A 26,765-nucleotide genomic window follows, 5' to 3' on the forward strand; every position below is an offset into this window, starting at 1 on the left:
ATCTCTCCATTTTACACATTTTACTCTAAGGCTGGGAGAGGTTAAGAGCTTTGCTACAGTTTTGTATAGCTTGTGAGTAGTTCAGAGCCAGAGGTGAAGCCCAGGTCAATTTCCTTTGCATGCCTTCATAACCACTGTGTTGTGTTGTCTCCATCTGGACAAATATTTTAAAGAAGAAAGAAGTCAAAAATGAAAAGATCTTAATGAAGAATGCTAGGAATTGGAAAATATGTGATTTAGACATGTCTTTCTCTTGCACTCCGTGTTCTCTTTGAAAAAGTTGATAATTCTTTCATCCAGTGTTATCCTAAGAATATGAACAGAATAAATACCTAAACATAGGTACTTACCAAGTGCTTTCTGATGCAATAATGATCAGACAATATGTATTTCAAACTAGAATGTGACTCTATGTGACTATGATTTTCTTGTTTGGCATTATATGTATATAAAATTATTTTATTTTACACTGGTAAAAATTTTAAATCACTTATGTTAGACAAAACATTTTTTATACAGGCAGTATATAATACTACTATTATTTTTCCTATCTCTGTAAAAGCTTTTCATTAATCTTCTTAACAAAATAGAATTTGAAGTTATTAAATAATATAGTTATAATATTGGCTGAACAGAGAAACAGAGAATGAGGAATCTTCTGGCTCTTTCAAATAAAACAGTGATGGGTTTAAAAGACAATATAGTTTCCTAGGGAATATATATATAAACCTGACCAAATCTGGGAGGGATATATTATCATCATCCATATACAATCATGTTTTGAAATCATTTCTGTGGACTTTGCAGACTATTTGTCTTGAAAACAATCTGAATAGTGATCAGAAATGGTTTATTTAGAAGATATGGGTTATTTAGAAGATAATTTTTTTCTAGGAATATTTTCTGTAATACTAATAATAGTATTTTACATTTTATTTTGCTGCCAGGGAATGGAGCAACAATTTCCACCATTCGTTCTTCTTGTTTGGTGGGTTGTGCAATAACCCAGGACCATTCAGATTCTCTTGTTCAGGCGGCTGCCATATCTTGCCTTCAGCAACTTCACATGTTTGCACCACGACATGTCAATCTGTCTAGTCTTGTTCCTAGCTTGTGTGTAAGTATAAGCTGCTTCATTCATTGATTTATTTAGGAAACCCCAAATTTGTTTCCTAAAAGATTAAACTAGACCAAAACAAAAAATGATAAGTTTCCTGGATTGTGCATTCTAGAGTTTCACCTTCAAGAGTCATTTATGACTGTTCATTTTATGTACTGGTTTCCTTTTTCACCTTTTAAGAAGTATTTGGTGAACTGTTTATTTCTTGGCTAAGAATGCATTCGTGTTTTTAGTCTTTCCCGTTCAGAATTTTATCTCCTCAGATTTGATCAGTGATTTCTGAGGGTTACAGTTTTTAATTTGTTCACTTAAAAAGTACTTATTGAGAGCTAGCTACATGTCACATGCCATGCAATGTATTGGGAATATATTTATAGATGAGGCAAGACAAAGCTTCTGCCATCCTGAAATTTGTAGTTTACAAGGGGACATGGTCAATAATAATTATTTATAAATAAGTGCTAAGAAAAGATAAATAAATAAATAAATAAAGTGCTAGAAAAGGCTATAGGAAAACATGTAACAGGGGAGCCTTTCAGAATCCAGGCATTCATAAAAGATGTCCCTGAAGAAATGATTATTGAAGGTGTGATCTGCAGGATAAATAAGAATTAGTTGGGGGAGAAAGCATGACATTTCAAGAGACAGCATTTATTTTTAGGCAGAGGGAAAAATATGTGAAAGGACCCCAAAGGGGAGATATGTGATAGATTTGAGAAACCGTTTAGGTGGTGTGGTTTAGGCCGAGAGATGGGGGAGTGGGGCCTGGGCACAAAATGAAGCTGGACACTTAGCCAGGTGAGAGATCACATAGACTATCTAGATGTATTAAAATTTTGGGCTTAATGACTTTGAGAATTATGGTGGTCTAGGAGGGAGATGATAATGACTTGCTCTATGTTGGCAGCAATGGAAATAGGGAAAAATAAATAGAATTGAGCAATATTTAAGAGAAAGAATCAGTGTAATCTATTGATTATTTGGCCATAAGGAAAAGGGAGAAGGATGTAATCCAGGTTCCTGACTTGAATATAGTGTGATTTCCTGAGATTGGTAACACTGGAATAGGAGGAGATTGGGACGAGTAGGTATCATTAATTCAGTTTTAGCCATCTGGTTAGTTTCATGGCCTGGAGCTCAGAAAAGAGAAATTTGTTGGAAAGGTAAATTTGGGAGGCATAAGAATTTAAATGGGAAATAAAGACAGGAATAGTTAAAATCACTAGGGGAAAAGTGATCAATGAGAAACCCACATATAAAATTTAGGAAAAGAAATAGATTCAGGAAAAATATGAAGCTATCTAAGAGATTAAAGGAAAAATACTTTGTAGTGTTAACAGTAGCCAAGTGGAGTAGAGGCATAGTCAGCTATATCACATATTGTTGAGAGATGAAGATGAGAGCTATAATGTGTCCTTTGACTTTTGTCACATGATGTCTTTAACAAGAGTTCATCTAGCAGAATGGTTACAAAATGGAAACCCAGATGGGCTAACAATGGGATGCAAATAGAAACTTCATTCTAAAGTTGACATTAGGGGTACCTAAGTGGCTCAGTGGTTGAGTGCTTGCCTTCAGCCCAGGGTGTGATCCTGGAGTCCCAGGATCGAGTCCCACATTGGGCTCCCTGCACGGAGCCTGCTTCTCTCTCTGCCTATGTCTCTGCCTCTCTCTCTCTGTCTCTCTCACTAGTAAAATAAAATCTTAAAAAAAAATAAAGTTGACTTTATAGGAGAGGACTAAGGGCCACATGTCAAAGGGGTGATGTGGTCAGGTGATACTTTTTCTCCTACGGTAGTGAGAAGTGAGAGTTTAAATGCTGAGCAGATGAGGGACACCTGGGTGACTCAGTGGTTGAGCATCTGCCTTCACCTCAGGGCATGATCTCGGTGTCCTGGGATCCAGTCCCACATTGGGCTCCTGCAGGGAGCCTGCTTCTCCCTCTGCCTGTGTCTCTCCCTCTCTCTCTGTGTCTCTCATGAATAAATACATACATACATACATACATACATACATACATACATACATGCTGAGAAGATGGAACCAGTAGGGTGAAAGAGTTTAAGGTGTGGGGCAGAGAATGGGTAACCCTCCAAAGTTTCTGATAGGATAGAGTTTCCAGGGCACAAGTAAGAGAATGTCTCCCCCAGTGCAACATGAAGAAACGGGAAGAGGATGAGTGTAGATAGAGGTGAGGTTTTGGATTTGGTGGTTGGAAGTTGGGGGGGCTATCATCTAATAACTTGTATCTTCTTGATCAACTAAAAGGGAAGGTAAGTTTTATGAGTGAGGGAGCAAAGAAGAAGGCCAGAAGTTTGAGGTGAATAGAATGTAGGAAATTGAACTAACTGGAAAAATAGAAGATTCTGTGGTAATACTAAGAGTTCAGCTGAGGGTAATGACCCTTTTGCTCCATTGTGTGATTCATGATGCTAGCAGTTCACCTTTAAAGATTTTTCTCCAGCACTTATAACCAACCTTTGAGCAGCCAGATACTTTGATACATTCATAGTTGAACTTTGGCCGAGTAGATTCAATTAAATGACAGCAGGATGAAAGAAATAAGGATGTTAAGATAGTGCTACAATAATGCATTACGAGGTCTCCTTTGGATATAAGAGGAAAGCAAAGACAGCAGGAGGCTGATATATAGGGAGAAAGAAAGGCACTGTAGATGTAACCATGGGAGGATATTGCTCACGTAAAGGGAGGAGAAGGTTATCCAGGATAGGGTGAAGGAACTGAAAGGCTGACATATTAGATGTTAGATCTGATGTGGTATATTTTACTTATGCAATAAGATTTTATCTTGTTTCACCATAGACCAGGGAAAACTGAACCAGTCCTAGACCATCAAAGAATCTGATTGTGCTGCAGGGCAGAAACCAGATGCACATGAAATGTGTACAAAAAACATCCACAAACAAAATAGTTGATTAATAGTTTACACCTGATTGCATTCTACAACAAGATATGTAGCATCCTGCCCAAAACCATGGTCTAATGCCTAATCTCTGAGGGCATAGATGACATATCTTGAGCAAGTTGGCTCTACATGATCAAACTGTTATATGATACAGCCTAGATAACTGACAAATGTGATGAAAATATAGACACTCTTCAGGCTGTCTGGTTCCTCTCTACATTTTTTTTTTCTCCTTAAATATAATTATACTATGGAGGTTGACCTTATGAGATGGAACACATTTAAGAGGATCTGGTAAAGTAATAATGTGAATTTCTTTATTTCAGTGGAGGTTGTCAATTAACCATAGGCTACACAATGAGCTTCCTGTGTATTAACACAAGATAATACCTCAAAATTTATTTCCTTATTAGCAGGACACCAAGGGTTTTGTTACAAGGCATGTTGGAGTAGTAAGATTACAAGTAGTTGGTTGGAAGGACATGGCATGGCTGGATAGAGATGAGAAAGGGGGACTTTCACAGGGTTGTCTTGTTTCCACATTGCCAAAAGCCCCCGTGCTATCTCTGTTGCCAGATCTTTTCACAGTGAAAAATAGTCCACCCATGGGTTCATTCAAATTAGTGGAATCAGTTCAGATTTTTATAAATTTCTTCTTCATTTGTAATCAGTCATTGCCAGCAGAATGTCAGTGTTATGTAAAACCACATGTATACTTAACACAAATGAAATGCAATTTTTTCAGCAAATGTATTGAGAGGGGAGTTTTACCATAGTAATCTTTAAATTATATAAAAGATTTAAAATTTGTGTTATGTAAGAACTATTCAAAATATGTTTTTGAAAGAATAACCACCTATCTGAGTTATTGTTATTTCCCTCTTGGCAAGCAACTGTTTTTTTTTTTTTTTTTAAGAGAGAAAGAGTATGTGTGTGTGTGTGTGTACGCACACACACTCATGAGTGGGGTGGGTGAGGGGGGAAGAGAGAGAGGTGTAAAGAGTATCTTAAGCAGGCCCTGTGCCCATCAACCCTGAGGTCATGACCTGAGCAGAAATCAAGAGTCAGACCCTTAACCAACTGAGCCACTCAGGTACCCTAGCAACTGCTTTTCATATCATGTAACCACAGTTATGAGTTCTCCTGTCCAAATAGAAGTATTCCACACATAGGCATTTTTGTCATCTGGGATAATTGTAGAAAATGTCAGTTACAGCAGGGGTGTCCAGGGTGAGATGTGTATATGGTGGGCACAACAAGGGATAGCAAGGTGACATACAGTGTAAAGTAACAGGCATTTTTTAAGGAAGGTAGAGGTCTATTTTGTATTTTGTGGCTTTTACAAAATGCCAAGGGAGAGTTTTACAAACAAATATGTCTTTACTTTTACCTGGTTTACAGTGACTGTAACACATCATCAATTGTAATTTACATGTCTAATGTTAGAGATGTTAAAATGGAAAACAAAATATGCCTCAGAATCATTAAAATGGGTTTTTTGGAAAGAGTAAACAGAAATTATTTTTTTTCCTCTTTGGCACTGCCAGTCAATATTTGTTGAGTGTATTTTCTTACCTACAATTCTTTTTTTTTTGTTTTTTTCTTTTTTTTTCAAAATAAAAAAAAATTTTTTTGAGGAAACTATGTCCAACGTGGGGCTTGAACTCACAACCCCAAGATCAAGAATTACATGCTTCACCAACTAAGCCAGCCAGACACCCCTCTTAGCTACAATTCTATTTAGTTGCAACTAAATTAAATTTTTATGGTATTCTGTTTTATATATATTTGGTCATTTGATTCTTACCACAGTTACATAAGATAGAGCAGATATTGTTCTCATTGTACACATAAAAAGGCAGAAACTCTGAGAGTCTAAATGACTTGTTCTTCCCATCTCATATGACCATGCTTAAGATTTCTAATTACAGGATATTTAAAAGTTCCAAAATGTCTTCATTTTAAGGAAATTGAGTGAATAAAGCATTTTATTGAAAAAAAAAAACTGTCAGGTTTTCTCCCCTTATAGATAAAGATTTAGATATATTTAATACTTGATATAAATTTTATGGTCTATGAATTTTATGCAAATACATGTTGAATTACAAATGCTATATTGGTAGCATAAAAATACTATTCAGCATTGTGAAGAGGTGCTGTATTCTGTATAGTTATTACCCCCCTACACTATTTCTGGATGAGATTTTTTTTCTAAAATATATTTCTTAACTCCTTGCTTAAAAGGCAAGCACATGGAACATAATTTAGTATTTTCTTGATGAATCAGATTTATAGTAATAATGATAATAGCTAACATATACTGAGCAAATAACATTTCTCAATCACTGTCCTAAGCAAAATACTGGCATTAACTTATTTTATTTTCACTATATTCCTACAAAGAATTACTCTCCACATTTGCCTGTGGGCAAACAAGGCACAGAGAGGTTAAGTAATTTGCCTAAGGTCACACAGGAGTCAGGGACAACCAAGATTCAAACCCAGTCTAGCAAGTAGAGCTTGAGGTCTTAATCATCTTATTGTGCTGTGTCTTATACTTCACTTCATGTATTAAAGTGTACTACATTGATTCTTTCAGGAACTTTTGAGATTAAAAACAATTCTATTCCAAAAGGGCCCATTTTGGAATTCTTTCCAGGTGTTTATGTTTGCTTGATTTTATTTTTTTATTTAAATAAATACCCTTCTTTTCCTTCAATTCATGCTGTGTGCCCTACCTCCTAACTTTCCATTGGCTGTATATAACCTCCATGCACTTAAAAAAAATTTAGATGATAATATTTAGTAGGACCATATTGAGTAAAATGAGATGTGCACGAGATCCTTCTAGATTTTTATGTAAGTATATTATATGATTTATAGTGACCAGGTCTTGGGACAGTTATTTTGGCCACTAAAATATTCCTTATATACTTCATTGATTATTTTTCCAAAAGTACATCGTTTGGCTATATGTTTAACAACTGATGTATTAACTGATATATTCTGTTGTTAAATGAAGAGCCTCTTTACAAGTAAGGTGTTAATACATATTCATTAGGCAAATGAAATTCCAATTTTTTAAAGAAATTGTCTAATATGCTATGGTTTACAGGTTCATTTATGTAGCTCCCATTTGCTACTTCGCCGAGCAGCTGTGGCTTGTCTCCGGCAGCTTGCACAAAGGGAAGCAGCTGAAGTATGTGAATATGCCATGAGCCTAGCAAAAAATGCAGGTGATAAGGAAAATGCTGGTACTAGTAAGTTACTTTATCAGTCAATATTCTTTTTGTTTAAATACTTTAAGATTTCAAATACATATTGCTCTTTAACATTTTTTCTTTGAAGTATGGTCAGTCTTCTTATTTTAGGTAAAATAAAACCATTATCACTTTGAAAATTCCCGTATAATTTTCTTGGTAATTTTACACCTTTTACCTTTTTTAAGGTTTGGAGCTAAAAAAAAAAAAAAAAAAACTAAATATCATTTAATATCAAGATACTTGTGCCATCCCTTCATGATGATTTACCTATATAATGGATAACTAACCCTAAGGATATTACTTTGTATCACTAATAGACTTCTGGAAAGAGAAGTTGTCTATTTTGGGGGTACCTGAAAGCTTCCAGTCTCTGATGCTAGGTGACCCTTTGTGATGTAGTTTTTCCTCAAGAAGGTAAGGCTAGAGTAACCAATAAAACAAAAATGTCAGTAAGTGTTTGGGTAGCAAAAGGTAGATCTTTGCTTTCTCCAGTTTTTAATGCGTTTTGGGAGGAATTCAACCAAAGCTTGAATTTCATAGCTGGCATTTTGGTCTCTAGGGATAGGTTGCTCACGCACTTTTCAGACCTTAACTGACAGATATTTTCCCTATTGTGAGAAAATTTTTACTTGTAAGAGCTTTCTAATGCATAGAAGTTGCTTAAGAACTGAGAAGCAAGATACTAAAATAACTTCAATTTTTTGCATAGTATAAGAGCTCTATTAACAAATATACTGTATTGTAGAATGTAGAAAGAAGTTGTTTATATAGTAGACATTATTGTTTTTAAAAGAGAAAACATAGCACCAAAGATAATTCTACAATTCTCAATACATATAAAATTTTAAAACTTATACATGTCAGTCACCATAATCAAAATTGAAAGACAAACTAAGAGGGGAAAATATTTGTAAAATATATTTATTAATTTATTTTATTCATTGAAATGTGCAAATTTATATTTTAATGTTCTTAAAGCTTAAAAGCTTAGTGTGTTGGAGTTCCTAAGACTACCCTGAGGTTTGATGATGCAGGAGGAGGACTTAGCATATAGTCATGCTTATGGCTATGATTTATTACAGCAATTCAATACAAAGCAAAATTTGCAGAGGGAAAAGGCACTTGGCATGAAGTCTGGAGCAAACCAGGCACAGATTTCCAAGGCCCACACCCCCATGAAGTCTCACAGAAGCTGCTCGACTCCCCAGCAATGAGTCATGAACAGCGTATATGAAATGTCTACCAGGGCAGCTTGTCAGGGGCCCAGTGCCCAAGGTTTTTATTGAGTGCTTGTTTACTAGGCATGTTCTGCCTCGCATGTTCCAAAAGTCCAGACATTTGAAGGCAAGTAGGTATTCAGCATGAACCATACTGTTTGTACAAATAGCTTAGGCATAGTGAGCTATTTTGACCAGGAAATGGTGGGAACTGTCCTGAAACCCAGTTCTCTGGGATGCTGGCTGAGGCCTAATCTGAATATCAGGCCGTATAAGACATCTCAGGCCTGCTATATTAACTATCTTCTGCATCTATAGAAATTATGAGAGAATAAGAAACAGGTTTCATCAAAGAAGAAATGTTGGGGCGCCTGGGTGGCTTGGCGGTTGGACATCTGCCTTTGGCTCAGGGTATAGTCCCAGGGTCCCAGGATCGGGTCCCACATCAGGCTCCCTGCATGGAGCCTGCTTCTCCTCCCTCTGTACCTCTGCCTCTCTCTCCCTCTCCCTCTCCCTCTCTCTCTCTCTCTCTCTCTCTCTCCCCCTCTCCCTCTCTCCCTCTCTCCCTCTCCCTCTCCCTCTTTCTCTCTCTCTCTCTGTGTGTATCTCATGAATAAATAAGATCTTAAAAAAAAATAGAAATATCAACATATGAATATTTTCAACCTCCAGTGACTAAATAATTGCAAGTCAATACTATCATAAGATAGCATTTTTCTTCTATAAACTTGACCAAATTAAAAATAATCATTTTAGGGATGCCTGGGTGGCTTAGCGGTTGAGTGTCTGCCTTTGGCTTAGGGCGTGAACCCCAGGGTCCTGGGATTGCGTCCTGCATTAGGCTCCCTTCAGGGAGCCTGCTTCTCCCTCTGCCTATGTCTCTGCCTCTCTCTGTGTGTCTCTCATGAATAAATAAATAAAATCTTAAAAAAAAAAGAAAATAATAATTATAACCAGCACTGGGAGAGGTATGGATAAAAGAAAACTGTCTTATACTGCTGGTAGAAAGAAATGTAAAGTCATACAAATTTTCTGATTTGTCAGTATTTTTTGTCAGTTTACCCTTTGACCTAGCGATTCCTCTTTTAGGAATTCATCTTCAATGATCAGTGTTTTCTCTCTCTCCCCCTCCCCTTTTGGATCATGACTTGATCCAAAACCAAGAGTCAGATGCTTAACTGACTGACAACCCAGGCACCCTCAATGTTCTCTTAATTCAGTGGTTTGCATGTAGCTATGAAAATTCATGTTGTAGGAATCTAATTCCTGATGTGGCAACATATTCACTACCAGCTGCTAAGTGAAAAATAGGCCTCTGTGCCTAATTTCTTGCTAATGTTTTTTTTCCTTGGAACCTTTTCTTTTGACTTTTCCTGCTATCAGTATTCCTCTCATTGTGGCTGTTTTCTGCAAACTTCCCCTTATTTTGCCTTTAGAGTGACTCAACTAAAAGAACCACTTTCAGTTTACATCCCTTTGTCTTACACTTTTCAAGGTTCAAAGGGCTTTAGAACTTGGAGCCTCCTAGTAATTCTTCTTAAGGTTACCAGTTGTACAGCTTCTGGTGTTTATAAGAAAAAAAGCTTTTCAGATAAAGCAAGACATTTGACTACTATTTATAACAATATTACTTTTTTAATTGAGGTATAATTGGCATATAATTTTATATTAGTTTCAGGTATACATCATAGTGATTCCACAATTCTGTACATGATGCAGTGCTCACCGTGATGAATGTAGTCACCATTCGTCGTTATACAACGTTATTATAATACTGTTGACTATATTTCCTATGTTGTACTCTTCAAGCCTCTTACTTACTTTATAGCTTGAAGTTTGTGCCTCTTAATCCCCTTCACCTATTTTATCCATTTCCCCACTCAAAATGACTATTACCATATGTTTCTTAGAAAGGATTTTCCCAGTTTTAAAAAATTAATTAATCAATTAAAATTTATTTATTCATGAGAGACAGAGAGAGAGAGAGGCAGATACACAGGCAGAGGGAGAAGTAGGCTCCCTGTGAGGAGCCTGATGTGGGACTCCATCCCAGGACCCCGGGGATCAAGATCTGAGCCGAAGGCAGATGTTCAACCACTGAGCCACCCAGGCACCCTGATTTTCCCAGTTTTTAAATGATCTTTTAGAGTGAAATCCATTTATAATTTGTGTTCTGGCTTTATAGATTTTTAAGAATCTGAACTATAAGACTGAATAAATTTCAACTTGTTCTATAAGACTAAATAAATTTCAGTTTGTTCTTCCAATAAATATAACAATAATTATATTTCAGTCTTTTAAATCTACTTAGAATATGTCTTTCCCACATCTTTCCCACACTTTTCTCTTTTTTAGAATGAAATAATATATTTATTGAGTTTTCTATGGAGATTTGTTTAAAATACCTCAGAATAATCAGTCTTAAAGATCATAGTTTTGCCTTTATTGTCAGAGTCAATTCTAAATCTAAGGATATATAAACTGGAGAATATCAATTCTACATATAGCTAGCTTGTTTTGTTGTAATTTTGAATTTACATGTAAGCCTGGGTCTTTAACATAATTGTTACCTGTAGTATACAGCAAAATCCTATACAAGCTCATTTGTAAAAATTGCTTTTCAGATATCAATCCTTTTGCACCTGGAGTCAGTTCTCGAAGTGATATCCATTGCCGGCACCAAGGTGTTAATATAACAGAAACTGGTCTTGAGGGACTTCTTTTTGGAATGCTAGACCGGGAGACAGATAGAAAATTATGTTCTGATATTCATGATACTTTGGGGCATATGCTCTCATCACTGGCTGTAGAAAAACTTTCCCATTGGTTAATGCTTTGTAAAGATGTCCTGGCAGCTTCTAGTGGTATGTATTTAATACATAAAATATGTTCCTCTGGTATAAATCTGTACATGTAAATGTATAGATATAGATACATAAAAAGAGATATAGATACATATATATGAATTTGAGCTTACATTTAAAAATGCTAATAAATTTTCATCTATAAATGTTGAAGGTGAATTATGTTACAAACTAATGAGCTTTCTTTGATTTAGGGAAAATAACTAAATTCAAACTAAATTTTCGTGTATAAAAATCCCAGGTTAACTCTGTATTCAACACAGTATGTAAAACTAGTAAAATATGTAAAGCACTTTTATGTTATCCTTTCTTTGCTTTCAGATTGATTTTTTAAAAATTTGCCAATTCTGTTTTCAAAGGAGTAAGAATTGAGTCCTTTTTTATTAGAAATATTGTAACATTAATGCAAGTTCAAAAACATCATTTTTGCCGTATTTGAGATTGTCCTATGCTTTGGTTTTATTATAGATATGAGCACTGCAACTCCCTTAAGTAGTGGAAAAGATGAGGAAGCTGAGAAGAAAGATGAGATGGATGATGATACCATGTTTACCACACTAGGCGAAGAAGATAAATCAAAGCCCTTTGTGGCACCTCGCTGGGCCACTCGGGTGTTCGCTGCAGATTGCCTGTGCCGAATCATTAATTTGTGTGAGAATGCGGACCAGGCCCACTTTGATCTTGCCATGGCACGTTCTGCTAAACTACGAAACCCTACAAGTAAATTTAAGATCAGTTCTTCTTTTCCCCAAAGTATTTTTATAGATCTGAAATACAGGTTTGCTGCTATGTAACATGTTTCAGACTGCCTTTCATTTCTTAGAAGTTCCTTTTACCTTTGTTTTCTGTCCATTAATCATACTACCCATCCTCTGACCTATGTTTGCAAGATAAGTTGAAGAAGATGGTCCAAAGGTGTATGCCTGTCTTTCTTAAGGTAGAGGTATCTAAGTCACGTGCCCTAAAGATAACAATGTCAATAACTTACATATCCTTTGTACTTTGTCCTAGTTAGCAGTTAAGCATAAAAGAGATGGCAAAACTTTAAGGTACATAAATTTTGCAGTCCCAGCTGTGAAGAATGTCAGAACTCATGAATGCTATCATTCAATTCAACTCAAACTCTTAGATTTCAGAAATGCTCCTAGGTATTTTTGAAAAAGTGAAAACTGTTCCTGAAACCTGACACTTTTTTATCTTTTGTAAACTTTTTATATCCCATAATTCCCTGGATCAGATATCCTAGGGAGTTTACCAAGAGATCATCAGGACCAATATTCTCATTTTACAGATCAGGAGACCCAGAGAAGCTGAGAGTGGTGGAAGAGTAATAGACTCTCTGTCTTGTACTTTGTTGTCTCCTCATCACCCTGTCATTTTTTTTTTACATATTTAAAACAAACTATATGTACTCATAATATTGAAGTCTATACATGAAAATTCCTTCTAGTTTACTTTATTACTAAACGCCTTTTAGTTTACTATAACTCACAAATGAACTATAAAACAAACAAAAAGTAAAATAGTGGTACTCTATGTATAAAATATGAATCTGAATGTACAATTAGTTATCAGCAAAGCACAATATATCATGAACACGGTGTCCTTATTCATGTCATTATTTGTCAAATATTTACCAAATCCTATTCTTTGCTATACACTGAAGATACAAAGAAGAAGCCATAGCCCATATCCTTGAAGAATTTCTAGAGGACAGAAAGACTTATCTCTCAAACAATTATATGTTCCAGTAGTGCTATGATGGAGTATTTGGGGGAGTAGTATGCATTTTCTGAAGAGCCAGGGAAGATCTCATAGAAAAGGTGATTTTGAAACTGGATTTTTAATGGCAGAGGAAAGATTTTCCAGGTAGAAGAAGCTAGTTGTATTCGTTTTCTATGGCTGCTATAACAAATGACCACAAATTCAGTGACTTAAAGCAACATACATTTTTTATCTTACCATTCTTATAGGTCAGAAAGTCCAACATGAGTCTCACTGGGCTAAAATCAAGGTAACAGTAGGGCTACCTTCCTTTCTGGAGGCTTTCCAGAAGTCTTTTCTTCTCAGCTTCCATAGGCTGCCTGCATTCCTTGGTTGTGGCCCCCTCTATCTTCAAAGCCAACAGCACTGACAGTCTCAGTGATCCTTCTTTAGATGTCACATGGCTGTGACCACAGCCAAGAGCAGTGCTCTGCTTTTAAGGCTTATGTGATTAGATTGGGCCCACCTGTTAAATTTGGGATAATTTCCATTTCAGAGCCCATAACCTTAATCACATCTACCAGCCACCTTTTGCTATGTAAGTTAACATATTCACAGGTTGTAGGGATTAGGGTGTAGATATATTTGAGCACCATTATTCTGCCTTCCACACTGGTTTATTATAAGCAAAGAAAATAAGATGATTTGTTTGTTCATTTTAGATTGATTTATTTGAGAGAGAGAGAGAGAAAGTACACTTGCACCCATGCACACACCCACATGTATAGGGACAGAAGGAGAGGGAGAGAGAATCTCAAGCAGACTCTGCCCTGAGTGAAGTCCGGTATGGGGGCTCCGTGACCCTGAGATCATAACCTGAGTTGAAATCAAGAGTCAGACGCCCCTAAAGAGAATTCATAAAGGCATGATAAGTGTGACATTTAGGGAATAGGGAAGATCCTTAGGTTGGCTTCTTTTCTTTGCATTTAATGCTTTTTCTCTCATTATTTGTATCTTGTCTTTTGCCTGCATTTTCAGAGATCCTCACAAGTTTTCCCTTTATATCATTGATAATGTTTTACTGTTTCCTGCCCCCATAATGGATCTTAAGTCTTCTTTTGTTTTTAGTTTTCCTTTAAGTTTTTTGTCTTTTTTCTACCTTCGTTGTATCATATCCTTTTGACTCTTTATGATTTTCTGTTCTTATTCTGTAGCAGCAAGGATTTTTTGCATCCTATTGAGGTATCAAGTGATTTTCTATATTTTATTCTGATTTTTATAGAAAATTATTTTTGAGAATAATTCTTTCTGAATCTTCAGAGTCTTTATTTTGTTTGGGTGTGTTTTCTTCATAGGCTTATTTATTTATATATCCTTGAAAGAGGAGAGTGCTCTCCATACTTGAAATTTACTCGCAGTGTGTGTGGGTGGATTGCCTATATTCTCTGTCTTTGTTTGCTGAGTGCTTCACATAGTAAGCTGATATAACAGCTTTCCAACCTAGATTCCAGTATCTGACATGCTTCATTCTTCTGCGCTGAAACAGGATCCTTTCTAGTTCCCATTGCCTGCCATTCTGAACAGTCATGTCAATGCGTACTTTTCAAAGTTATAGACCAAATAAATGTACTATCCAGGCTCTTCCTGTATCATCCTTATCTCCCCTTGTATCCACTGTGCTTTAGTTGTATGGAACTACTCCCAGAATATAATAAACCTCTAACAGCCCCCTAATTCTCTCCTTATTTTAGAGTTTCTGCCCCATGCCCCTTCCCACTCTCCTACTGTAGGAGTTCATCTCCTTGGATTTGGAAAAACCTTTACAATAGCCATAACCACAGAAACTTGTTGAAGTAGAAGTTCTTTGGAAATCCAGCTGAGCCACAGGTTACAACTACTTCCAAAAGACTTTGGGAGTCTTGTAGCCTCCTGAAGAACTTTAGAGTACTTGAGCTTGATAAATTCTTTTAGATAACTTCAACTGCTGTGTCTTTAAGTTCACCAATCTTTTCTTTTTCAGTAACTAATCACTAATAATCTTATCCAGTATATTTTTCATTTCAGGTATTTTTTTTTTAATTTCTACAAGTCTCATTTGTGGTTTCCCCTGTCTTTTACTTCTCTCTTCAATATGCTCAGATTTTCATTTTCTTTTTAAAATATAGGCAACATATTTATGACAACTGTTTTAGGCTCCCTGTCTGCTAATTTCATCATCTTTTTCATTTCTGTATCTGTTTCTGTTTACTGAGGGTTTGGGTTTTTTTTTTTTTTTTTCCTTGTTACAAGATCTATTTTCCTGCTTCTTTGCATCCCTGGTAATTCTTTATTATATGCCAGATTTGGACATTTTATAGTAGTAGTGCTGGATTTTGTTGTATTCCTTTAAATAGTGCTGGACTTTGTCCTGGGATGTAGTTAAATTGTATCTTTTGAATTCTTTTGAGACTTGCTTTTAAACTTTGGGCAGATCTGGGGTAGCTTTTACTCTAAAAGGAAAAAGACTTCCCTTTTCTACATCTTATCTTTATAAAAGTCTTTTCTAGAGTAGAGGTTGGGAAACTACTTCCTACAGTCCAAATCCAGACCATAGCCTGTTTTTTTAAAAATACAACTTTATTGGAACACAGCACACCCATTTATGTACACAGGGTTTATGACTTCATTCTACAAAAGCAGAGTTGAATAGTTGTGATAGAAATTATATGGCCAGCAAAACCAAAAGTATTTACTGACTAGTTCTTTTTTTTTTTTAAGATTTATTTATTTATTCATGAGAAACGGAGAGAGAGAGAGAGAGGGAGAAGCACAGGCAGAGGGAGAAGCAGGCTCCATGCAGGGAGCCTGATGCGGGACTCGATCCTGGATCTCGAGGATCACACCTTGGGCTGAAGACGGTGCTAAACCGCTGAGCCACCGGGGCTGCCCTACTAACTAGTCCTTTTTTTTTTTTTTTTTTTTTAATTTTTATTTATTTATGATAGTCACACAGAGAGAGAGAGAGAGAGGCAGAGACACAGGCAGAGGGAGAAGCAGGCTTCATGTACCGGGAGCCCGACGTGGGATTCGATCCCGGGTCTCCAGGATCGCGCCCTGGGCCAAAGGCAGGCGCCAAACCGCTGCACCACCCAGGGATCCCCTACTAACTAGTTCTTAACAGGAAAATCTGCCAACTCTTTCTAAAAGGATTACAAACTCCTTTTGGGAAAGTTATGCTAGTCAGTTATTTTGCTTCAAATGTTATTGTACATCCAGTAATGTCATCTTTATTCCCATATTGTGTAAAAATTTACCAATGTTCTTGAGAAATTATGATATACAAGCTTTCTTGAAAGTGTATCTTTGTTATTTTTAAACATAGTGAAATATCGGGAATATAAGTGTTTTTGTAAAGAAATTTCATTTCATATTTTTCTGTTATACCTGTTTTTGGAGAAGTTTTCCTTTTTGCCTTCTATTTTTTATTTTTAGATGACCTGTTGGTACTTCATCTCTCTGACCTAATTCGCATGGCATTCATGGCTGCAACAGATCATAGTAACCAGCTGCGGATGGCTGGGCTCCAAGCACTTGAAGACATTATCAAGAAATTTGCATCTGTGCCTGAGCCAGAATTTCCAGGCCATGTGATTTTAGAGCAGTATCAAGCTAATGTGAGATACTTTGTTTATTTAAAACTTAAAATTGAACCTTTGCATGATCATTAAAGGAGTGAAGATTCCCTAGAGAAATATATTTGGAACTTCAACTGCATATCTTTATTCCCATTGTCTGTTACATAGTTGAATCCTGCAGTTGAAACAATAGTATAAAACTTGTCACTATTTTTAAGTTCTGATAATGTATTGGTGATAAAACTAGAATAGAATTGCAGCCTAGCTTTTCAGCCTTGTGTTTAGATGTTTAGCTATGCCATTTAAAAGATAAAAGGACATTCAAAGAGTGTTGTGGATTTATTGACATTACTTTTATATGTCAAGACTTGATAAGCATTTTTAGAAATAAAGAGGGCAGCATTGTATATCGAAGGATAACTTTTAATAACAGCAGTTAAAAATATTACTGAAAGAATTCTATATCTTCAAAAAATATTTTATTTTATTCTAAACAGAGATACTTGTTTCCCCTGAGATTTATAACTTTTTTGTGTTCTTGAACTGAGGCACAATAATCCTGGTAATGATGGGTTATATGAAGACAAAGAAACTTAAATTAGCAAAAAAAGACACATATTTTTTTACTGTAATTATACCAGAACCTTAACTTCTGATACACAACACCTCATCTAAAAACTATACTCAAACACACACAAAATTAAAAAGGGTGAATAATGTATGCCTCATTGTTTTGCCATCCTACGTACAGGTGACGAAGTTATGACTTCTAGCCCAACTGTCTGTAGAAAACCTGTATATAGTTACTTATTCGCAAATATTCAACCTATAAGAATGAAGTTTGTTGTTTTGTTTAATTTTGACTTTTTATTTAGGACTAATTTTTTTTTAAATTTTTATTTATTTATGATAGTCACACACAGAAGGAGAGAGAGAGGCAGAGACATAGGCAGAGGGAGAAGCAGGCTCCATGCACCAGGAGCCCGATGTGGGACTCGATCCTGGGTCTCCAGGATCGCGCCCTGGGCCAAAGGCAGGTGCTAAACTGCTGCACCACCCAGGGATCCCTATTTAGGACTAATTTTAAACTCACAGAAAAATTACAAGAATAATTCTTTAAATCATGTCCTTTACCCTTGAATACTTCAGTCTGTATTTCCAAAGGACAAGAACACTGTTTTATATAACGGAACAGTTAATCAACTTCAGGAAATTCAGCATTGATATATTACTTCTATATAGTCCAGCATATTCCAGTTTTATCAGTCAACCCAGCAATCTCTTTTATAGTATATTCTCTTTCTTCTTCAGTACAGGAGCCAGCACCAGCTCTGTGATTAATTGATAACTGTACTACCAATACTGCAATTAGTTGTCATGTGTTTTTAGTCATGGAGAGGGACTCTGGATCCATTTCTAAACTGCTATTGATAAATCTCAGTGACTGACTCTCTCGTGTAAGGAAAGATGTGTTAAATTAGGGATTGACTGTATTTAATTCCTTATTCAGTTCATACACATCAAATCTAATATATCTAAGAACCTATGACTGGATTGGCTTATTAAAACTAAAGCTCAAAAAAAAATAAAATAAAAAATAAAACTAAAGCTCATTTTCCTTCACTTACTACTATGACAACTGTACATAAATGAATATTTCTTGAGCATCCTTCTTTTAAAGCTTTCTTTTTTTTTTTGAGGTGAAATGGTGTCTGAGTGACTAGAGTGACTATGTGAATTTTTAGTACTAACCAATTATTTAAAGGAATTGATCCAGTTATATGAGATTCACTCATGAGGTAAATACTGTTAGAAATTCATTCAGGAAAATATAGACAGAATAAAAAAAGAATAGCAGTTTTCTGTTCCAGGGAACCTGTGACTTTGTCAGAAAATCCTGTTTACTATTAAACAAAAACAAAGGAAAAAGAAGCAAGATTAATTGCCTGTTTTGGTATAGCATTCATATAGATTTGATAATGATTATAACCTCCTGGAAAGCAAAAGAAAAATGATATGTTTGAATTTATTGTAACTCAAAAGAGAGATAAGAGAGATGTGATAAAAAGGAAAATAACAAAGATGTATTTTGTGTGTTTTCATCTCCAAGGACACAAGAGGCTTTATGTTTACTACTTATCTTTAAAAACAAGATGGTTGTATTCATTTTCCTAGGTGGGAGCTGCTTTAAGACCAGCCTTTTCACAAGATACCCCATCAGACATAATAGCGAAAGCTTGCCAGGTAAGAAGAAAAATAGTGTTTTCTATGGTTACCTTCTTTAAATTAATAGATACCTTAGAATTTCACTTCTAAGAAAGAAGAGAGAAAAATCAAATAATATTTATTTTTATCTTGGAAATACAACAGTGTTAGTTTCCTCTTTTACTCTGTACCAAATGATGAAGTAGTAACTATTAATCACATCCCTTTTTCTGTCATAGCTGAGGAGATGACTTTGGGATACATAGGTCTTATATCATCCAGAAGTGAACAAAGGTATAAAAATCATAAGAGGGACTAAAAGTAAAAGCAAGATTGCAAAATAACTAAAGAATGCATATTAATGATAATTAGTTTTAATAAAAGACTTTTTGATCACAGTTTGTGAAAATTCTACGTTATTCTAAAGAGAATTTCACAATATAGAAATTTCATTGCAAAATTAATCCCAGGGGATTATTTTCACATTATTATATTTGAAAAAAGTCACAGAAGCACTTAAGTTTCTACACTTTTGATAAGTTCCTCTTTTTCATGCCTTGTTTTGAAAATGGGCTCATGCATTAAGCTCTCATCTTTCAGGAAATCAGATTCTTTATCTGCTTTCCCAAGGATAAAAGAGAAGCAACACTCTCCTTTCCAGTTTTCTGGAGTACAGAACTGTGGTTTATAATTATTGCTTAGAATCCATAATCCAGCTACATGTGGCTTCTACACAGAGAATCTTCTGCTGTTTGCAATAATACATGTGAAGTTCTTACTTTGTTCTCTCTGTGGCTCAATCGGTTTGGCTCTTCCTCTTCCTCCCATTGTTTTTTTTTTTTTAATTATTTTATTTTATTTTTTTAAAGAGGGAGTGGTCAGGTAGGGGCAGAGGGAGAGGAAGAGAGAGGATCTTGAGCAGATTCCACACCCAGCATGGAGCCTGATACAGGGATCATCATCCCCGGGATCATGACCTGAACCGAAATCAAGAGTCAGATACTTAAACTGACTGAGTCACCCAGGCCCCCCAACCTTGTTAAGATTTATTTCTCTGACGTCTGCTCTATTAGTGATGGCCTTCAGAAAAATGAACTCCTCTTACAAACAGCAGACCAGAGAGAGAAGAGGGAGCCTTGTTTAAGAGAGAGGACTGTGGATCATGAGACAAACCTTGGAGTTAAAGGAGACCATTGGTATGAGATACTGACTCACAGACAATCAAAAATCATAGTCCTGTATAAATAAATGTATCATGATGATGTTTCAGAATATAGTATTTAAACAGAAAAAAACCTACAAAGCTCCCATTCATAGAAAAGCAAAGGCTATTCAGATTTCATCTTGTGGATGAGTAGTATGAAAATTTCCTGTTACTGAATTTGCCTTCAACTTCTTATTCTTTATGTGACTCTAGCTGCTTTTTCTTTCTTTCTTTTTTTCTTTTTTTAAAGATTTTATTTATTTATTCATGAGAGACAGAGAGCAAGGCAGAAAAATAGGCAGAGGGAGAAGCAGGCCCCCTGTGAGGAGCCCGATGTGGGATTCAATCCCAGGACCTCAGGATCATGACCTGAACTGAAGGCAGACGCTCAACCACTGAGCCACCCAGGTGCCCCTGTAGCTGCTTTTTCTATAAGAAGTTCCTTCTTTTCCACTAGCAGGCTTAAGTTTTTGACCTATCCTTCTGTTTCTGGGAGGAAACCTAGTTTTGAAACAGATGGAACAGTGGGTTGCAAGTTCCTTTTTCTTAAAGGAAAGTAAGGAGTTGGGTTTGGACAGATTATGAAACATTGTATCCCACCTTATTTACCAGAATAGATATCATGTTAAGCCTGAAAATCAGGATAATTTTTAGATATTGTAGGAAGACTCTCAAGTGTAACACAGAGACAGTAATCAGTGGTTTAGTAAAAAAAAAAAAAAAAAAAAATCATTTAGATCAGCATAGGAATCATAAACATAATATATACTTTAAATGTCTTATTTCAGATTGAGATGTTTAAATGTACATTCATGCACCACTCTTGATTTAAGGCCAGGGTATTTTCTCTGAATATGATGTTGCTGATTCCGTGCTGCTTTATCTTTTTTCATAAACCAAATCTGTGATGGAGTATACCTGCAGTTTTAGTTTCATGCTCTTTACTTTTTAAAAGATTTTATTTCCAGGGGTACCTGGGTGGCTCAGTCAGTTAAGCATCTGCCTTGGGGTCAGGTCATGATCCTGGGCTTCTGGGATTGAGACCTGAGTTGGGCTCTGTTCAGTGGGGAGCCTGCTTTTACCTCTCCCTCTGCCATTCCCCCTGGTTGTGCTTTCTCTTTCTCTCTGTCAAATAAATAAGATCTTTAAAAATAAAAGATTTTATTTTCAAGTAATCTCTACACCCATCATGGGGTTTGAATTCACAACCCCAGGACTAAGAGTTACATGTTGTACTGACTGAGCCAGCCAGACACCCCTAATTTCATGTTCTTTAAAGGGAGGACTTGTAATTGTGGGGAAAGGTCGCACTGCCAGACCACCCCTTCCTTGTTGCCATTCTTCCGTTGGCTCCAGTGTCCCCACACTTGCCTGGTTTTCCTTTTGCTTTCCTGGCATTTTTAATTTCTTTCATGGTTTATTCTTATTCTACTTGTCCCTTAAGTGTAACTATCTTCCCTGTGTTTTCCTTATACCTTTTTTTAAATACCTGTCCTTACATAGATTTACCTGGTAACATTGCTTTGGTTATTACCTGTGTGTGGAGAGTGCCCTGGTCTCACTAGTTTTGTTTTGTTTTAATTCCAGTATAGTTATATTCGTTTCAAATATGCAATATAGTGAATCAGCAATTTTATGCATTACTCGGTGCTCATCACAATAAGTGTACTCTTCATCTCCATCACCTATTTCACCCATCCCCCTTCCCCCTACCCTTTGGTAACCATCAGTTCTCTATAGTTAAAGAGTCTGATTCTTTTTTTTTTTTTTAAAGATTTTATTTATTTATTCATAGAGACATAGCTAGAGAGAGAGAGGCAAAGACACAGGCAGAGGGAGAAGCAGGCTCCATGCAAGGAGCCCGATGTGGGACTCGATCCCGGGTCTCCAAGATCACGCCCTGGGCTGCAGGTGGTGCTAAACCGCTGCGCCACCAGGGCTGCCCAAGAGTCTGATTCTTGATTTGTCTCTTCTTTTTTTCCTTTTTTTTTTTGTTTGTTTGTTTCTTAAGTTCTACATATGAGTGAGATCATATTGTCTTTCTCTGATTGACTTATTTCACTTAGCATTGTACTCTCTAGCATTATCCATGTTGTTGGAAATGGCAGGATTTCATTCCTTTTTATGGCTGAGTAATAATCCATGGTGTGTGTGTGTGTGCGCGCGCGCGCATGTGCGCACACATCTTCTTTACTCATTCATCTATTGATGGACACTTAAGTTGCTTCCATAATTTGGCTATGGTAAAAAAAAAAAGTTAAAAATAGAACTACCCTACGATCTAATAATGACACTACTAGATATTTACCCAAAGAATACAAAAACACTTCTTCAAAGGGATGCATACACCCCCATGCTTATTGCAGCATTACTTACAACAACCAGCTTTGATTCTTTCCATGTTTTGCAAGTCCCTGCCTCCTCCCCTAAAAATATTTACTTGGTTTCCAAATCCAGTAATTTCTACTTCCAAGCCTCTCTCAGATGACGCTCCCTTCTCCTTCCATTCCCAGCTTGATCTGTATTGTCTCTATCCTACAATATTTTAATAGTCACTTAACTGAACACGTTGCTTACCACCTAAACACATCTTTCCTGGTATAAGTACTGGAGCAATCTTCCTAAAGCACAATTTTTTAAAAAGATTTTATTTAGAGAGAGAGAAAGAGAGAATCCCAAGCAGACTCCATACTGAGCTCAGAGCCAAGGTGGGACTCAATCCCACAACCCCAAGATCAAGACCTGAGCCAAAATCAAGAGTTGGACACTTAACCAACTGAGCAACTCAGGCGCCTCAAGCACAATTGTAAGTGTAATCTCCCTGCTCTGAAGCCTTAGAAACTCATGACTACCCACAGAACAAAGTCTGAGTTCAGTTTGCATGGGATTTAAATTGTACCATAATCTGATCCCAGTTAATTTTGCTAATCTTCTCTCTTTTCCCATGTAACTCTTCTGTATTTATACACACAGACCTTCCTGATATCTAAATATTTCCATTTCTTCTGCTGGAAGTAATCTCTATTTTCTATGTTTTTAGGTGTAGTATTGCAGTCCTACAGTGTTTATCCAATCTGTGTTTTCTTTCTTGAGGACGGCGACTAGATTTTTTCCCCCTTTATTTATTTTTTCATCCCTTCCATACCACTCAGAATAACCTTTTGCTTGTGTTAAGCAGAAATGTTGTTGAAGTGAAGAATTATTCACAACTGAACTGATTCAGGCAGAAATTTTTTCCATTAAGATTTTTGTCAAATTAGACAATGGAAATATTATAAGTAAATACTGTTAGTTTTCCCTGTTAGAGTACAATAAATTCCATTCTTGTCAATTTGTTACTCAAAAATAATGCTGAAGCACAGCATTTGGTTTTTTTGTTTTGTTTTCTTCATTGGTTTGTTGTGTTTCTTCCCTCAATAAAAAAAATCATATTAAATATTAATTTTTTATTCAAAATTTAAAATGTTTTTCTTTGGCCAGGTATGTAGTACATGGATCGGAAGTGGAGTTGTCAGTGATCTCAATGACCTCCGTCGAGTGCACAATCTGCTTGTTTCTTCTTTGGACAAAGTGCAGGCTGGAAAAGGATCTTCTAGCCAACTATACCGAGAGAGTGCCACAACCATGGAAAAATTGGCTGTTCTCAAAGCATGGGCAGAGGTAACCATAGCCTATTTTTGAACCGTTTCTCCATCCATGAAAAAATATTCCCCTAGTCCAATAGGTAAAAAAAATTTATTTGATTTTTATTTTTTTTTTAAACTGCCCTTTGGTGTGAAATGCTTTTTGAAAATCTGTTATTTGCTCCTTCTCATTAAAATATGTATATATTTATGAAAGAGCTCTTATCAAACCTTTGAAAGTTGTTTTTAATCAATTTTTTCAAAATTTCTATATTGAGAAGGGCCTCCCCCAAATAATTATGTGGAAATTAGGCAGTGCAGGGTATGATGATCACAGCATTGGTTGCCAGTCAGCTAGTTCTCTGCTGACTTGCATTAATATGGTTGATTCACCTACTAGGAAGGCTGGCATAGTTTAGTATAAAAAGCATTAAATGTTGAATCAGAGGCCCTAGAACAAGTTCTCTCTATAATTTACCATCTTTGTGACTTTGGTCAAGTGATTTGATCTCAGAGCCTTACTTTTGTTTTTTGTTTTGTTTTTCATTACAATGTAGAAATATCTTTTTGTAAGGCAATGTATATCAAAGGACATTGTGGCTGGTATTGAATGGAAGATAGATTATTGCTTTTAAAAAATTAGATCAGAAGCTCACGTAACTAAATTAATAATGCATGTTTTTATTGACACTGCTTTCTTTTTTAGGGCAACTTGTAATCTTATTTAATGATTTGCACCTCATACCAGACTTGAATGCTAGTAATTTTTTTCCCCATTTCTCTTCCCTTTTTTTAAAGTAAATTTTATTTTTTTTAAATTTTTTATTATTTATTTATGATAGTCATACAGAGAGAGAGAGGCAGAGACATAGGCAGAGGGAGAAGCAGGCTCCATGCACCGGGAGCCTGGCATGGGATTCGATTCCGGGTCTCCAGGATCGCGCCCTGGGCCAAAGGCAGGCGCCAAACCGCTGCACCACCCGGGGATCCCTTTAAGTAAATTTTAAACATATATATATATGTATATATTTATATATATATAAATATATATAAATTTATATGTTTATGTAAATTTATATATGTTTATGTATATGTAAATTTATATATGTTTATGTATATGTAAATTTATATATATGTTTATATATGTGTGTGTTTTTTTCCTTTTCTTTGTCATTCTCTTCAAATGCCCAGCGTAGTCTAGATTTCTCTCCTGAAGACCTATCTCTGCTTATACTTTTTCACTCAGAAAACTGAGGAGATCCATTCTCTGTCTCTGCAGATTGTTGCCTTGAAATTTTTAGATTTACAGGAGTTGAGAACTGTCCTTTCACCTGTCAGTTAATGTTAGTTAGGCTTGAGTATGGAGAGGAGACTTTCTAGCCCAGTGCTGTCCCTCATGCCTGCTTCTGTATCTGCACCCTCTCCTTCCATCTGCTCACTCTTCTTGCCTGCCTTCCTCCCCTTGTCCTCACAGCTTTCCCTCTCCCCTCTTCACATCTCAGGGCATTGAAGGAGTTTCCATATCTTCACTTCCTTGCTCTTGATCACCCCCTTCCCCATCCCCCACAATCTGGGGTCATCCTCACTGATGCAGACTGGCTGGTGGAAGTCCCAGATGGGGTTCTGCAGGACTAGCCCACAGTGTCCTGGGCTTTGCACAGGATAGAAATCAAATGTGAGCTGAGAGGAAGTGACAACAGAGTTTATTGAAGGTATAGAGACAGCAGATACAGACAGAGCATCTGGGAGACTTGGAAAGGAAAGGAGAGTGAGTCTCGTCTTTGCTCAAGGCTTGGGATTTTTACTGAGGATGGTTGCCTGGTGTACATGCCCCTCTCAGGCATCTGAGATCTGGTCAAAACAAGGAGGAGTGCTCAGGTGTCCTCCATAAGTACCTTATGCCCTGGAGCTAGGGCTTTTGGTGTCAGAGTGTCTGGAGTCAGTGGTCTTGGAAAATGTACATGAGGACCCCACCTAGTCATTTCTTAGATGTTATCTCTTGTGCTAAAAGACTCCAAAGAGATCATTAAGTCCTTGACCTTTACAAGGAGGACATACAGCATGTATAAGCTGGGGGTGCAGATCCTGGCAAGAAGAGAAGCAGGAAAAGAAGCAAAAATAGTTTTTTATGAGGTCTCTTCAGTTTCCCTGTGTCATCACCACTCCATTGGAATTACTCTCACTAAAGTTACAAATGAGAGAATTATCTGTATCCCTACACAATCACCAGACTCCATGTACATAGTCTCTCTGGTACTGTCTCCTTTAGAAGCCCTTTGTTTTCCTTAACTTTTGTGATACTCCTCTCTTGCTTCTCCTCTTACCTTTTCATTATTCATTCTCAACATCACTTGCTGGCTGGCCTCTCTTTGCCTGCCCACTCTTTATTTATTTTTTTAAGATTTTATTTATTTATTCATGAGAGCCAGAGAGAGAGAGAGAGAGGTAGAGACATAGGCAGAGAGAGAAGCAGGCTCCCTACAGGGAGCCCAATGTGGAACTGTATCTATCCCCAGGACCGGGATCACGCCCTGAGCCAAAGGCAGACAGACGCTCAACCACTGAGCCACCCAGGCATCCCTGCCTGCCTACTCTTTAACTGTTGGTGTTCTTCTTGTCCCTTTCCTCCCTCTTCATACTTTCTGGGCAGCTTCATCCATACCTGTAACCTGTAGCTTTAACTTGTATATTAAAGATTGTAATTCTACTTCTCTACCTAGACCTCCTAAATTCCAATTCCATATTTTTGGCTATTCACTAGACATCTCCCCTTGGATGATATAAGTACCACACACCCAACATGTCTAAAAAAAATACTATGTTTTATCTTCTTTTTTCCTCTTTATCTCAGCATCTCCTATCTCCTATCTTCAGAGCAGGACCTAGGTATCAATATTAAATGCTTCTTCTCCAGTCCCCTTCATCTTATATCTAGTAGGTAACTAATTCCTGTGTATTTTACTGTTAGTATTATCTTTGAAAATATGTAATTTTGTTCTGATAATAAAAAATACCTATGCTCATT

At 36.5% G+C, this 26,765-nt stretch overlaps 1 protein-coding gene across 5 annotated transcripts in view; it reads left to right on the forward strand.

Annotated features, from left to right (window-relative positions):
* The window catches only part of HEATR5B (HEAT repeat containing 5B), a 99,949-nt gene that overhangs the window by 47,283 nt on the left and 25,901 nt on the right, over positions 1-26,765 (forward strand). For all 5 annotated transcript variants that reach the window (XR_013349422.1, XM_077843586.1, XM_077843590.1 and 2 more), the window contains exons 21-27: positions 948-1,117; positions 7,162-7,306; positions 11,151-11,390; positions 11,859-12,110; positions 16,566-16,747; positions 18,884-18,952; positions 23,598-23,777. Coding sequence is in view for 4 of the 5 variants with exons in the window: in XM_077843586.1 (XP_077699712.1) it covers positions 948-1,117; positions 7,162-7,306; positions 11,151-11,390; positions 11,859-12,110; positions 16,566-16,747; positions 18,884-18,952; positions 23,598-23,777 (1,238 nt within the window). In the remaining variant the exon portion in view is untranslated. The remainder of the gene's footprint in view (positions 1-947; positions 1,118-7,161; positions 7,307-11,150; positions 11,391-11,858; positions 12,111-16,565; positions 16,748-18,883; positions 18,953-23,597; positions 23,778-26,765) is intronic.

Source organism: Canis aureus, chromosome 12 (assembly GCF_053574225.1).
Source record: "Canis aureus isolate CA01 chromosome 12, VMU_Caureus_v.1.0, whole genome shotgun sequence".
Classification (NCBI taxonomy): Eukaryota; Metazoa; Chordata; class Mammalia; order Carnivora; family Canidae; genus Canis; species Canis aureus.